We start from the raw sequence: 16408 nt of genomic DNA, 5'->3' as shown, positions 1-16408 counted from the left end.
CTTTAAAACAAAGCTGGTTACACTGGATCATGAAGGCAGGAGAACAGAAATGGTCAAATTCAACACTGGGCCAAGTTCATTTCACTTTGAAGACAAAAGATAATGCTTCAAGAACCAGATACCTGACAGCGCCCATAGGTCACTGGGTAGGACGCCAGCCACATACACTGAGGCTGGCAGGTTCAAACCCAGCCTGTACTAGCTAAAACAACAATAACAACTGCAACAACAAAAAAAATAGCCGGGAGTTGTGACAGGCGCCTGTACTCCCAGCTACTTGGGAAGCTGAGTCAAGAGAATCGCTTAAGCTCAAGAGTTTGAGGTTGCTGTGAGCTGTGATGTCACAGCACTCTACCGAGGGCAACAGCTTGAGACTCAGTCTCAAAAAAAAAAAAAAAAAAAAAAAAGAACCAGATACCTAAAACAATTCACATCAGTATCATAGCTATTAGAATCACTAAAAGGGGAAGTGAGGACAAGAACACAGATTGGGGAGAAAAGGGTAGATGAGTACATGAGAAGATAAATAAAAAATCTAAGCCAACTTAATAAAGTAAAAGTAGAGACAAAATCAATAGTATATTATGAAGACCATAAATCCTATCTACAGATAGAATTTCCCCCACCAATATATGACAAATGAAAGGTGGATGTAAGAAATAGAAAGCAAGGCAAACTCTCCACGCTCCTCTAAGAGGGCTATTCAGAGGGTATTAACGCAATAATAGAAAATATTTAAAATAATAAACATAAAAGTGGAAGAGTTAATAATGCTTATCATTCAGTTTCACTTAAAAGAAAATATAAGGCAGCGCCTGTAGCTCAGTGAGTAGGGCGCCGGCCCCATATACTGAGGGCAGCGGGTTCAAACCCAGCCCCGGCCAAACTGCAACAAAAAAATAGCCGGGCATTGTGGCGGGCGCCTGTAGTCCCAGCTATTCGGGAGGCTGAGGCAAGATAATCGCCTAAGCCCAGTAGTTGGAGGTAGCTGTGAGCTGTGACACTACAGCACTCTACCGAGGGCAACAAAGTGAAACTCTGTCTCAAAAAAATAAAAGTCTAGAAAAGAAAATATAGAGTTTAATGTTCACTACTACCTACCTAACTGAAAAGAACCAAGGGGACACGATATTAAATAGAGGTTTCCCAGGGACACAGCACAGCAGGGAAGGAAAGAGTTCAGTCTCTCTCTTTCACAGGAGAGGCGACCTCCTCTTCCCCAGGCCACCCACTTCCAGGGTGCTGAGGAGTCCTGAGGCAGTGTACTGATGCAGCCAGTCCCCCCCAGCAGCCTGGGCTCAGGAGCACAGAGGCTCCCTGCACTCAGCTTCTAAGCCAAGCACAACCGGAAATTATCTGTCCATCAGTGTGTAAGAAACTAAAGAGCAGATGTGGATCAGAAGTGGCTCTGCCTAGTGACTTGAAATTACAGATGTGGGAGGCCAAAACAGAATCAATCACCTAGCAGTTGGTCTACACCACATAGTTTTCCAAAATATCTCATGAAACCAGACATTCATCCTACACTGCTTTTTGCCTCTGGTGGCTGGCTATATTCCCCCAATAACAAGCATTTCACCAGGACAGTTTTGTTATTGTTTCAATTTCAACCCTACGTACACATTATGCTATAAATCTCGGGAAATGGTACAAATAGAGAATGTGTACACAAAGATAATGGGAATTTATAGAGAAAATAGAGTGAACATAAACAAATGAATCCCACTCATAAAAATATAATCATTTTGGGCGGTGCCTGTGGCTCAGTGAGCAGGGCGCCAGCCCCATATACCGAGGGTGGCGGGTTCATACCCGGCCCGGCCAAACTGCAACAAAAAAATAGCCAGGCGTTGTGGCGGGCGCCTGTGGTCCCAGCTACTCGGGAGGCTGAGGCAGGAGAATCGCCTAAGCCCAGGAGTTGGAGGTTGCTGTGAGCTATGTGACACCACGGCACTCTACCGAGGGCAATAAAGTGAAACTCTGTCTCTACAAAAAAATATATAAAAAATATATATAATCATTTTATGGGTCTATAAAGTAAAAGCCAAGCCTATTTATTCTTTTCTCTTTTTGATACAAGGTCTAGCTCTGTCACTGAGCTACAGTGCAGTGGCATTGTCATACCTCACTGCAACCTCAAACTCCTGGGTTTAAGCAATCCTTCTGCCTCAGCCTCCCAAGAAGCTGGGACTACAGGCACCCGCCACAATGCCCAGCTAATTTTTCTATTTTTATAGAGACAGGGTCTCCCTCTTGCTCAGGCTGGTCTCAAACTCCTAGCCTCAAGTCATCCTCCTCCCTTGGCCTCCCAGAATATCAGGACTACAGGCATGAAACACCATGCCCAGCCTTGTTTATTCTTATTACTTCACTATTTATGTACATTTTCTCTACAAAGTATATATTCTTATTTTCCGACTTTTAAAAAAAAATTATCATTTATAACCACACTATGTCTTTTTCTTTTTTTTTTTTTTCCTACTTCCAAAGGTAGCTCAGAATCTATTGGCTTTTTCCTTTCCCCTCCCCCCACCATCGCTGTGCCTAGCTCTGTCCCGAGCCTGCCAGCACGGCATACCTACCTACCTAACCCACCTGCCTGGGACTCAAACCTATGTCACCACCATGATGGCATGCTACCATTATCCACTATACTATGCTGGCTGGTTCTGCTGTCCTTTCAATCTCCATCTTTTAAGTTTTGCTCTTAATAACCTCATCAGTTGAACTGGACAAACATTATCTTTTTCATAGCCAGTCACTCAGCACCTACTTTTCTGGCAAGTATTGTGCCCTAAACCTTCACAAATTGTATCTCATTAAATATGCGTAAGCGCTTGAGACAAGCAAAACTCCCTCATATTTACAAATAAAGAGACTGAAATAAGACAGGCATTAGAACTTGTTCTGAATCACGGGTCAAGGAGGGCCTGGTCTTGAAGCCAAACCTATACCACATTAGTCCAACAAACACAGTCATGACTAACTGCCTCTCGGGGAGATCGTGCAATAGCTTATGCAATCTGTTTTTAGGCTCTGAGATTGTTTTCAGATTTTAGTCTGCACACAAAGTACTTTCTGAGATGCAGCAATTCAAACTTGGCAGCTCTATTAATATTATGCAGTTAATTTATACACTCTTTGTTCTTTCAAGAGAAAGCTTGTGGTTTTATGGACGTTATCTATGGCTACAAATGTGAAGCTAAAATGCAAGTTGATTAAGAGCTACTATTCCAAACCACAAGAAGGAAAAACTGTTTTAATTTTTAGGTAACTGAGTCATCTTTCAGTGACATAAAAGGTTAACTCTAGCATTGCAAAATAGTTTCCAAATTGTTACCCATTATACACACACACACACATGCACGCACATGGAATCAGGCAGAAACTATAAAATGTTTATCAATAATTTCTAATTTGAATACCAGTAGAAAATGGACTTTGGGAAAAGGATTGTACAATAATTAAAACTCCACATGGAGTAAAAATAACCTGAAGAAATAAAATTAGTTTCTTGTCCAGGTAAAATGGCAATTTATTTCACCCCTCCTTCCTTCTCTCAAAGCTAATTTAAAAACAACAGAAGAATTAAAACATTATCAACAAAAAACTTCACCTTCAATAAAAGGAGATAGCCACAAGCCCGAACGATAAACCAGGAAGCACAGCTGCCAAACACTGTGAGGTCTGATCTAGCAGAAAGGAGGGGCTCAGCGCCTGTAGCTCAGTGGCTAGAGCACCAGCCACATACACCAGAGCTGGCGGGTTCTAATTCAGCCCATGCCGGCCAAACAGCAATGACAACTACAACCAAAACAAAAAAAAAATAGCTGGGCGTTGTGGTGGGCGCCTGGAGTTCCAGCTACTTGGGAAGCTGAGGCAAGAGAATCGCTTAAGCCCAAGAGTTTGAGGTTGCTGTGAGCTGTGGTGCCACAGCACTCTACTGAGGGGTCACGTAGTGAGACTGTTTCAAAAAAAAAAAAGGAACAGAAAGGAGGCCTGGGCCACCTCACACCCAGTGCAGACCACTGGCTTCCATAAAATAAGCATCACCACCCTAAAAGGCAGGACCACAATCCTTGTATTAGAAAAACAAGAAGCGACAGAGTGTTCAGGCCAAGGAGACAAAGAAATGTTACAATAGCAACTCACCTTGATAGCAAAGAATCATAAGCAAAGAGGATTGGAAAAAGGCAGGGAGATAGGTAGCAAGTATCAAATCCCAAGTCAGAGTACCAGAAGAATTTTATTCCCCCTCAGGAAGATAACAGCTTAGGAGAGAGGCTGTTCATTATTCAAACTAACACAGCCTCACAATTCTGCAGGGGATAAGGGACATATTCAAAGATGAGTAATTGTGATAAGAGTATTAACACAAGCCCATTGCATGAAAGCTGATCAGGAAAGAAGGAATATAAATAGGAAAGGAATGTAAGCAAAAAAGCAATTTAGGGCGGCACCTGTGGCTCAAGGAGTAGGGCACCGGTCCCATATGCCAGAGGTGGCGGGTTCAAACCCAGCCCCGGCCCAAAACCACAAAAAAAAAAAAAAAGCAATTTAAATGAAACTTTAACGGTATTATCCAAAGAAACAGAAGTAGAATTCAGCCAAAGAAATCCTGTTGTTGTTTTTTTAAGACAGAGGATCACTTTCTTGCCTCTGGTAGAGCGCCGTGACATCACAGCTCACAGCAACCTCAAACTCTCGGGCTTAAGCCATTCTCTTGCCTCAGCCTCCCAGATAGCTGGGACTACAGGATCCGCCACAATGCCCAGCTATTGAGACAGGGTCTCGTTCTTGCTCAGGCCAGTTTCAAACTTGTGACCTCAAGCAATCCACCCGCCTCAGCCTCCCAGAGTGCTGGGATTACAAGAAATCCTGTTTCAAAGACATCACAAAGTGAAGCTAAAAAAAGGTTAAAGGAAGAAGTACAAAGTCAAAAGAGAATCAAGGAGAAATGAGATCTCAAAAAAAGAAGCCAGAAGATAGTCTGTGGAAGTTAGACAGGAAAGAAGTTAAAGAAAAGTTTTTCCCAAATTTGAGAAAAATCCCCAAAATTTACACAATGCTACAAATAACAAGTTACAAAGCTAAGAGAACTTCTACACTGTCAACAATAAAAAGCAAACGTGAATCGATCATACTGAAGGGAAGAGAATGTTGTTGCTCTACTGTCTCTAAAGAAAAATAATAGAAAATCACTGACACATGAAGAGGTGATCAATAGAACATAGCCAAAAATTGCAGGTTTAGGTTTACAGTAATGTCAGGCAGTGAGTGGATAAAATGTTGTTTTTTTGGATGTTTTTCATGTTTGTGGCATTATCTACTTTTAAAATTTGTCATGTATTGTAATATCTCCTCTCAGTCTAAATATGCACTTCTCTGCCTATTAAAAAAAAAAGAAAACATCATGCAAAGACAAGACTGTGAGAATTTCTATTTAAAGGAACCAAATTGGAATAAATTTTACTAAAAACAACCATGGACATTAGGGATAGATTTTAAGAAACTCCACAAACTAGAAAGGAGTGGATGATTCCACAGATGATGATAAATACTAAAAATGAACAAAGGAGCTCCAACATACACTTAGTTGATATTTTTTATTTTTTGAGACAGAGTCTCACTTTGCCACCCTCAGCAGAGTACCATGATGTCATAGCTCACAGCAACCTCAAACTCTTGGGCTTAAGCAATTCTCTTCCCTCAGCCTCCTGAGTAGCTGGGACTACAGAAGCCAGCCACAACACCCGGCTGTTTTTTTTTTTTTAGAAATGGGGGTAGAGGGTGGGGGGGTGGGCAGGGGTGTGTCTCGCTCTTGCTCAGGCTGGTCTCGAACCTGTAAGCTCAGGCAATCCACCTGCCCTGGACTCCCAAAGTGCTAGGATTACAGGTGTGAGCCACGCACTCAAGCATACTTAGTTTATATCCTTAGAAAAGAGAATAAAATAAATGGAACAGAAAAGTATGATAAAATATAATAGAAGAAAATTTGCCCAATATAAAGACAGAATTGAACCTGAAGATTAACAAAGAGTTTTTCCATGTTTAGGAAACACTGAGACAAAACAACCAGGTATATCCTGATGACAAAGCAATCTTCTAAGATTTCAAGTAGAAAAAGTAAGATAAGAAGGTAGTGGGAAAATCCTTGCTGGACCTCAGATGCCAAAAGGCAATGAGGCAAAGTCTGCACAGTTCCCAGGAAAAGAGGGTGTAAATTAAGAATTTTATATCAACAAAGACCAGAATTGAATATTCTCAAGCATGCTTTTAAAAATTACCTAATGATAAAATGTAGCCAAGTGAACCATGCAATTCAGGGTTGGCAAAACCCTAGAAAATAATTGGTGATAAGCATTCAATCCATTTACACTAGAATAAAGGTTAAACACCTATGGGAATTATTAAGAACGTATACTTATAAATCATGAAATGACAATAACAACTATATAACAAATGGAGGGAGGGAGAGTTGAAAGAATAATATGAATGCTAATTTATTCTTCTTTCATAACAGGAAACTGTACCATGTAGTCTGAAAAATAACATCCTGAAGTTTTTGTAATCTTTTTTCTTATTTTTCAAGCAATAACAAATTCTTTTGTGGTGATGTCTAAAGCTCAGTAACTACTCTTTTTTAATTTAAGTTTCCTGTTTTGTTAAATTCATCAAAAGCAAATATATGTTTATGATTCCTTTTCATAAAATTATTTCTCTTTGGCCAATCATTCATCTCTATCTTTAAGAGAAGCTTGGAATGATGTTCATAAATGTTCATGATGTTTGTAGTGAATGGTGAAATTTGGGATTTTTACAATTTGTTTTTACTTCCTCAGCATTTTATTACTTAAAATGTTCATAATGTACAGGTATCAATTTTACAAAAATATTCAAATCATAGTTCTTTTTAAACTGAAGAACAAAATTCTTAAGGAGCAACTTCTATTTATTTGGAGTTTTTAGTAAGTAAAAAAATATTCACATAAGTAGAAGATACAGAGAGAATCTTTGCAATACAAAAAGAAACTCACTGTAACAGCAGCCACTCTCCGAGGCTGGGTCACTCCTACCACTCTTCCTTCTGCGGTCCAGCCAGCTTCTGCAAGGTACTACAAATGAAATCACATCTAAGTACATCTGACACCACTTCTCCAGAAACAATCTCCCCCAAGGTGCCCCAGCATTGTGTTAAAATCACTGAGAAAGTAACAGTTTTTGTCCCAGCAGAACTTTCGAAATTGTTTTACAAATGAAGGATTCCAGGCTTGGAAATGTTTTTTTATTGAAGTTCCCATCAATGCTAGTAAACAGAAGAACCAAGGTACAAATTTAGCATTCTGATTCCCCAATCTTACAAAATTTCCATGCATTACAGACGTCTTAAGGAACAAAAAATTATCCGTGGAGCCTGTAATCCCAGCACTCTGGGAGGCTGAGGCAGGCATATTGCTTGAGCTCAGGAGTTCAAGACCAGCCTGAGCAAGAGTGAGGCCTGTTTCTAAATAATAGCAGCAGTGGTGGCAGGCGCCTATAGTCCCAGCTACTCAGGAAGCTGAGGCAAGAGGATCCCTTGAGCCCTGGAGTTTCAGGATGCTGTGAGCAATGAGACCACAACACTCTACCGAGGGTGACAAAGTGAGACTCCATCTCAAAAAAAAATTATCCATGGAGAGCTCAAAATAATGCTAAATTTGTAGAACAAAGAATTTTAAAGTACCTAACACAGAGACAGCTCACTATAAACATCAATGATTCAATACATTTTAGTCAAATTAAATAAAAACAATTAGATCCTATATATAAATATATGCCATTAGATTATATTAATATATATCTAATTTGATTAAATGCATTTATTACTTAATTGATACATATGTATTTGACTATGCACTTAAAATCCAATATGGATAAGAATACTTACCAGTTATTTATTTTTCTAACGTCTAATTGTTTTACAATGAATATACATTACTTCCATAATAGAAAACAGATTTTAAAAGATATTGCATGTCTCTGCTCATTTGCTCAAAAGAAATACAGAAAGGATAATATAGAAACTAAAGAAAATGGCTACCTACAGGGAATGGGTGGGGAAGGGGCAGAGGAAGGGGAAAGGAGACAGTGCAACAGAGGTGGAGAGGGCGTGGCAATGCTCCGAAAAGATGTTTCTGGGTAGCTCTGACTCTCAGAACCACAGGCACCTGCCACATACTCTTACCCAAAAGACCCACCAAATAAAACCAACCAGAATCTGGAAGGAAACCAAAGGGAACAGAATGTTAAACAAATGAGCCTTTCTGTTTCCAGAAGAATTACAAACGCAAACTAAAGCCAGTGTACCAGAAGAGAACTAACCCCAAGTAGAGATGGAGAACAGTATCATGACTGGATGCTTCAAGGCTAAAGATAAAAAGAACTGTACATAAAGGCTGTCATCTAGTTAGAAAATGTTAATAAAACCCAAAATGGTATATGAGTAGCATTCTGAAATTATTTTATGTGTATACTGTAATTAAATGAATTTGTAAATATACTGCAGATAACGAGGACTGAGTTTCTCACTGTTAAAGAAAAGTTAAGAATAAGGAAATGCTAAAACGAGCCCTGTGGCATTGGTTCAGAATCAGAAGTATCAGTATAAACTGATGTTTAAAGAGAGACAGATACAGGTTTATAAATGCTTTTATATGCATGGGTTAATATTCATACATATATTTCCCATGTCTTCTCACTGAGACTCATAGCAATGACATTTCAGCAGTAATGAACACGCTAGCATTCACATCTTGATTTCTAAACACTACTTCAATAAAGGAGCCAGGGCTTGTGCAGGGAAAAAGAGGAGCCTGGAATATCTTGTAGTGCTACAAAGTAAGGAAGTAGTCAAAAAAAAAAAAAAAAGTATGCAGCCTTTTATAAGAAAACAGAAGCCAAAACAAAGGAGCCCTTAAAGGTCAAAGATGGAATGATTCGGCAACAACAATAAAAAGATAATGTTGAATTTTAACCCACAGAGAAAATTAGTGTCTATAGCTCCATATTGACATGCACAAATAATCTAACAAATGGGAAAGAAAGGACAGTTATTCCTCACAGAAGAGTCTATTTAATAAAGGTAGTGAGAAAAAGGAAAAAAGAAAATCATCGCTGTTGCAGACAAGGTCCACTGAGGAATGGTAAATTAGTAGGTGAAAGTTTGAAGAAAAACAGATTATTTGCATTCTGAAAATAATGATAGTTGTTATCTTCCCCTAAGATATCTATCAACTAAAATGGAGAAGGCAGTAGCTTGATGGGAGAACCTGGCGCCTTAAGCAAGTGACCCAGGTTAACATCATCAGTGCAAGATACATCACTATCACCAACCCCTTAATAAGGTGCTCTAAGAAGGACACAATATCAGTTCTGTGCGCTTGTCAAAATGCAGAATCTGTAATCTGAGAAAACAGAATAACATAAACTCAAATTGAGGAACATTCCAAGAGTAGATGCTCATTATTCATTATTCTTTAAAAATATCAAGATCCTGAAAGAGGAGGGGAGACTGACCAACTCTTACAGACTGGAAGAGAAGAGAGAAACAACTAATTGCCAGATAGGCTCCTAGAACCAGAAGCAGAACATGAGCAGGCGCACCAGCAAAATACCAACATCTGCAGTCTAGTGTTAACCGCTGTTAATGTCCTGCTTTTGATTACCGTGCTAGAAGAAGTGGGGGAAGGGTATAAAGGAATTCTCTATTGTTTTTTGCAACTTTCCTATTAGTCTAAAATTGGTTAAAAATAAAGTTGAAAAATGGCTATGAAAAGTTGTAGAAATGTACAATTTTTGCCATAGAAACTATAAAGTGGCTCTTGGCTCTTATATTAAATACACACAAAAAATACTACGAATTGCCCTCATCACACAAATATAAAAACAGAACTATCTGCATACCTTACTAAGTGCCAGGAACTATGCTGAGGGCCTTATAAGCACTGCCCCACTTATTTTATTTTATTTTTGAGCTTTTTGGCCGGGGCTGGGTTTGAACCCACCACCTCCGGCATATGGGACTGGCGCCCTACTCCTTGAGCCACAGGCGCCACCCCATTATTTTATTTTTGAGACAGGGTCTCATTCTGTCACTCAGACTGGAGTGCAGGAGCATTATATAGCTCACTGCAACCTCAAATTCCTGGGCTCAAGTGCTCCTCCTGCCTCAGTCTCCTGAGTTGCTGAGACTATAGGTATCTGCCACCATATCTGCCTAATTTTTCCTATTTTTTTTTTTTTGGTAGAGAAAGGCCCTTGCTCTTGCTCAAACTGGTCTCAAACTACAACCTCAAACCCTCCTCCCACCTTGGTTTCCCAAAGTACTAGGATTACAGGCATGAGCCACCACACCCAGCCCCATTGCCCCATTTAATCCTCACAACAAATCTTATAAGGAAGGTAACATATATCATCATCGACAATACATACATGAGGAAACAAAGAGGTCATGTAACTAGTCCAAGGAAAGGGATGAAAATCCAAGTGCTGGAATTCAAGTTCAATAAACCAAAGCCAAGACACACAAGCCGGACATTATCTATCATCCAAATTCAACCACACATAGTTAATTTCTTAGTTGTAGTCTTAAGTGAAAGAAAAATAATTTCCACAAAAATAAACAACCTGGCCAGGCGTGGTGGCTCAAGCCTATAATCCCAGCACTCTGGGAGGCCAAGGCAGGTGGATCACCTGAGCTCAGGAGTTCGAAATCAGCCTGAGCAAGAGTGAGACCCCCATCTCTAAAAATAGCCTGGCATTGTGGCAGGCTGAGGCAAGAGGATTGCTTGAGCCCAAGAGTTTGAGGTGGCTGTGAGCTGTGATGATGCCATGGCACTCTAACCAGGGCGACAGAGTGAGATACTATTTCAAAAGAAATAAGAAATACAAACAGGGTGGCGCCCGTGGCTCAAAGGAGTAGGGTGCTGGCCCCATATACGGGAGGTGGTGGGTTCAAACCCGGCCCCGGCCAAAAACTGCAAAAAAAAAAGAAAATACAGATAAACAAACAACCTGACCAGGAAACTAGCCACCTCAATACACTGAGACTCAGATTTCTACTAAAATAAAGATACTGCAAAAGCAGGTATAGTGCTGATGTCAAGAGAAGGGGGCGTCCAGGAGGGGGATCACTAAGTGTAGGCCTGCTGCCGCCTCAGTTCTCCACTCTTTCCAAGGTTACCAAAATCTGATCTTCTACCTAAAACACAGAATTAGGAAGAACTTCACCAGTAACAGTACTAATAAAAACTGTACTGAAGAAGAACTTGTTCTCACAGTCCATTTTTTTTAACAGAGTAAAAAATATCATCTAAGTGTGGAATTTTAAAGCTAGTAAGTATTTGGTGCTTTAGCATGCTGTACTTTTCCAAGGAAAGATATTACATAAATCTAGAAGAACAGTTTCTTGAGAGAGACCTGCTTCATATCCTTGCTGTAACCTCCAGTTCCTCAGCCTTTCCAATTTTCCTAAGCCGTAACTCAATTTAGCTACAGAGTAAGCTGGAAACAGTGACTATCTCAGGGAAGGGAAAATGAACGGCTAAGAGAAAAGGGAACAACAGGAGGGGGAGCAAATCTTTGGGCCAATAATACAATACAATCTATCACAATGACCTAGTCATTCTGAACAGCAAAACTTAGGAGATTCGGTTTTTACTATTTATTCCCCTGCTTTTTAAATTTTAATACATTTAAATGCATTTCCTATTCAAAAAAGCACTTATAATAAATAAAATACAATTCCACAAAATAATTAAATTCAAATGCATATGTGCTTTGAGCCAGCAATTCCACAATCATTATATTATTCTATAAATATACCTATATGTGTACAAAATAACATGTACAAACTGATTTACTGCATCATCATAATAATACAAAACTGGAAACAACCTTAATGTCCATCACTGGAGATTGGTAAAATAAACTATGTGCACATACTGGAATCTATGGGACTGAATAAAGAATGATACAGTATGTGAAAAAAAGACAAGGAGTAGAGTCATTGCCTGACTTCAAAGTGTACTACAAAATTAAAGTAACCAAAACAGCATGGTACTGGCATAAAACAGACACACAGATTAATGGAACAGAACAGGGAACACAAAAATAAATCTATACATTTACAGCCAACTGCACCTTGGGAAAGAACATTTTCTACAATAAACAATGCTGGGAAAACTGGATATGCACATGCAGAAAACTAGAACTCGGCCCCTATCTCTGACCTTTACAAAAATCAAATGAAAATGAATTAAAGATACCATATAAGGTGCTGAAAACCATGAAGCTACTAAAAGAAAACACAGCAGAAATGCTTCATGACTTTGGTCTTGGCAAGGATTTTCTAGATACAACCACAAAAGCACAGACAACAGATAGATGAATGTGATTATGTCAAACTAAAAAAGCTACTGCACAGCAAAGAAAACAATCAACAAAGTGAAGAGACAACATACAGAATGAAAAAATATATGCAAACTATACATCTGACAAGGGGTAACATCCAGAATATATAAGGAACTCAAACAGTTCAAAAGCAAAAAAAAAAAAAAAAAAATCCTGGCTCAGCAATTATAGCTCAGCAGCTAGGGCACCAGCCACATATACCAGAGCTGGAGGGTTTGAATCCAGCCCAGGCCTGCCAAACAATGACAACTACAACCAAAAAATAGTTGTGGCAGGCACCTATAGTCCCAGCTACTTGAGAGGCTGAGGCAAGAGAAGGCTAAGCCCAAGAGTTGGAGGTTGCTGTGAGCTGTGACGCACAGCACTCTACTGAGGGCGACATAGTGAGACTCTGTCTCAAAAAAAAAAAAAGAATCCAGTTTAAAAATGAGCAAAAGACCTAATTAGACATTTCTCCAAAGATCACATACAGACAGCCAACAGGTAAGGAATATGAAAATACGTTCAACATCACTAATCATCAGGGTAAAGCAAATCAAAACCACAGTAAGATATCCCTTTATTAAAAGGACAAAAAAAAAAAAGAACAGGATATGGAGGAAGAGGAATTCTCATATGCTATCAGTGGAGTCGTAAATTAGTACAAACATTATGGGCAACAAACAGTATGGGTCAAAAATTTAAAAACAGAACTACCATATGATCTAGCAATTCCGCTACTGGGTTTACATCCAAAGAAACCTATTCAGTACATCAAAGAGGCTTCTGCGCACACACGTTTATTGCAGCACTACTCACAATAGCCAGGATATAGAATCAGCCTGAGGGCCCATCAACAGATGGATGAATTTTAAAAGAAAAAGTGGTGTATATGTACAAGGGAATACACTTCAGCCACAAAATGAAATAGGTGAACCTGGAGGACATTATACTAAGGGAAATAAGCCAAGCAGAGAAGGACAAATACCACGTCTTTCCACTCATGTATGAAACCTAATTAAGTTGATCTTGTAAAAGTAGGGAATAGAGAGTGGTTGCTAGTGTCTAGAAAGGGGAGGCAGAAAGGGGTAAGGGGAGAGGAGACGTTATCAACAAGTACAAAGCAAAAGTTAGGAGGAATAAGTTCTGATGTCTTTTGCACAAGAAGATGACTATGTTTAAAATAACGCACTGAGGTGGCTCTGTGGTGCAATGGATAGCACACCGGACTTCTAACATAATGTATTAGATACTTCCAAAGAGTCAGAATAGATGCTGAATATTCTCACCACACAAAAATAGTAAATGTTTGAGGTGATGGATATGCTAATTACCCTGATCTGATCATTACACAGTGTATACATGTATCAAAGCATCATACTTAGCCCATAAATATGTATAGTTATGATGTGACAACTGAAAAAAAAAAACTTTAAAAATCACTGAAAGAATAAGAAAAAAAGATAAGACATATTAAAACATTTATAGATGTTTTAGGGAGAGCATACATATGAAAACATATTTAAATATACATACATTTCTCTGTAATTGCATGATAAAAACTCTCTACTAGGAAATAGGGCGGCACCTGTGGCTCAGTGAGTAGGGTGCCAGCCCCATATACCAAGGGTGACGGGTTGGAACCTGGCCCCGGCCCAACTGCAACAAAAAATAGCCAGGCGTTGTGGTGGGCACCTGTAGTCCCAGCTACTCGGGAGACTGAGGCAAGAGAATCGCCTAAGCCCAGGAGTTAGAGGTTGCTGTGAGCTGTGATGCCATAGCACTCTACCAAGGGTGTTAAAGTGAGACTCTGTCTCTAAAAAAGAAAAGAAAAAAGAAACTGATAACACTGGTTGCCTGTGCATAAAGGAAATGAGTATCAGAAGATAGAGCAGACGAAAATCTTTTTTTAGTCCTTTTGAATTTTAAACCATGTGAACCTACTAAATATTAATAAAAAATAAAAATAAATTAAACCCTAACAACAACAAAAAACAACCTACCTTCATTTGCTGTCATACTACTCAGCTTGGATCCCCAGCCCCTGCTGTTTCCATCTGGCCATCTTTCCCTAGACTCAGTCCCTCGTAGGCTCCCCCCATAGCTAAGCCTTGCTAGGGTAAAAGACTAGACTGTTGTGATATATTTATCATTGTTCTAAACATGTGCTACCCATCCCTGTGGGAGGATTATATACATTGTCACCGTCTTGCTTTCTAGCCTGGCCATGATACTTGCTTTGACCAATGACACTCAAGCAGAAGGGCCACTTTGGATCAGAAGTTTTAAGCGCCATCTCATGATTCTGCCAACTACCACAAGATCAACTAGTCCCACATAAAAGCCGTACCTTAAGCCTCAGAGCCAGTGATGACACAGAGTGGCCTCCAAGCCAACCCAAGATGACCACACAGTATGAGAAAGAAATAAACCTTTGTGTTTTTAAGCCACTGAGACTTTCAGGATCTTTGTTACCAACCACACAGACTAATTCCAAAACAAACTAAAATTATGGACAAACTAAAATTATGGGCTCTCATGTGGCCTTTTACCTCTGTTCTTCATTCCCTGACCTCACTACTCTCTGCAGTGTCCTCACCTGAAAAAGGTAATAATAGTACCTACCTCTTTGAGTCACGGAGGATTAAACACATCAGCATGTGTAAAGTACTCACTTCATATAGCACTTATTACTGTTATTATCGTACTACAATCAGTTATTATTACTAGTACTATTATTATATTACTCTCTAAATGATAATCACTCAGTAATTTAGCCTGGCCCTTCTCCTGTGTTGCTCTGTAAGAAACAAGTAACTTCTAGGCTCTTGATGCCCACAGCACATATCGGTATCTTTTTCTTGCAGACTACCACCTTCTCTCCTATCTGAATTTTGAAATTTTCTAACAAAAGCAATCAATGTAACCTGTTTCTGTGTACCCTTAATGAATCCCCAACAATAAAAAAAAGAAAAAAAATTTGTCTTTTCTGTGCTAGGTCATTCCCCTCTGCCTACTGTTCCCTAGCTGTACATTAGATCACCTGGGGTAACTTTCTAAAAATGCCTATGTCATCCTAAACCTATTATAGCATGATGGGCACAGTGGACCACGCCTGTAGTCCTAGTACTCTGGGAGGCCAAGGTGTGTGGATCCCTTAAGCTCAGGAATTGGGAGACCCCATCCCTACTAAAAATAGAAAAATTAGCCAGGCATTGTGGGGCACCTGTACTACTCGGGAGGCTGAGGCAGGAGTTTAAGGCTGCTATGGGCTAAGCTGAGGCCATAGCACTCTAGCCTAGGCAATATAGCAAGACTCTGTATCAAAAAAAAAAAAGAAAATAAAAAAAGAAATGGGAGAGCAGACAAAGGAACTGAGAACTATACAGAGATGCTGTCATATCCACAAGTCTGACCAGGCAGTCAATAATACTTACTACACACATCATTAACATGCTCAAAAATGCAAAGGGGTTTTCATCACCTTCCCCTGGGAATCTCTCACCCTAAAACCCTGCCACTGGACTTGCTCTTTCCAAGACCAACAACCCAGAATTGAATCAGGTCTCCTGCTCCCTGGCCACTGTGTTGGCTGAAACTGCCACCTACACATCTCTCCAGAAACCTCGCTCCTCTTCTGCTTCCTCTGACCATGGCAGTCTCCTGGTTCCTTGGCCATTTCCCTGACTGCCACTCTGTCTCTTTTCTGCTCCTAACTCCTGAATGTTGATGTTCCCAGGGCACGGTCCCTGGTTCCCTCTCACTCCCACATGCATCAAGATGTTGTACCACCAACATGTGGACAATCTCACATCCGATGCCACACAGAGGACGTCCATGTCTGACCTCTGCCAAGTCTCAGACTCCCAATCAATCTTCCTGCTAATAATGTAATCAAAGACCATCCATGATAGGGGAAAAATAAGTCTAAATCAAAGTCTAAGTTTAAATCAAATACATCAAAATTTCCCCCCCTAGA

The 16408-nt window shown here is 39.8% G+C and overlaps 1 protein-coding gene across 5 annotated transcripts in view; it reads right to left on the bottom strand.

The window, feature by feature from the left end:
- Positions 1-16408, bottom strand: part of DHX35 (DEAH-box helicase 35) — an 85793-nt gene that overhangs the window by 48573 nt on the left and 20812 nt on the right. For 2 of the 5 annotated variants that reach the window (XM_053574224.1, XM_053574226.1), the window contains one exon: positions 7038-7115. The exons of 2 other annotated variants lie outside the window; for them this stretch is intronic. In XM_053574224.1, the coding sequence (XP_053430199.1) occupies positions 7038-7115 (78 nt within the window). Of the gene's footprint in view, positions 1-5842; positions 5856-7037; positions 7116-16408 lie in introns of those variants that run through there. One more of the 5 variants, XM_053574228.1, reaches the window with a different exon arrangement.

This window comes from Nycticebus coucang, chromosome 21, assembly GCF_027406575.1.
Source record: "Nycticebus coucang isolate mNycCou1 chromosome 21, mNycCou1.pri, whole genome shotgun sequence".
NCBI classification, from domain to species: Eukaryota; Metazoa; Chordata; class Mammalia; order Primates; family Lorisidae; genus Nycticebus; species Nycticebus coucang.
The sequence above is the reverse complement of the archived record's forward strand: the minus strand, read 5'-3'. Positions and strand labels throughout refer to the sequence as shown.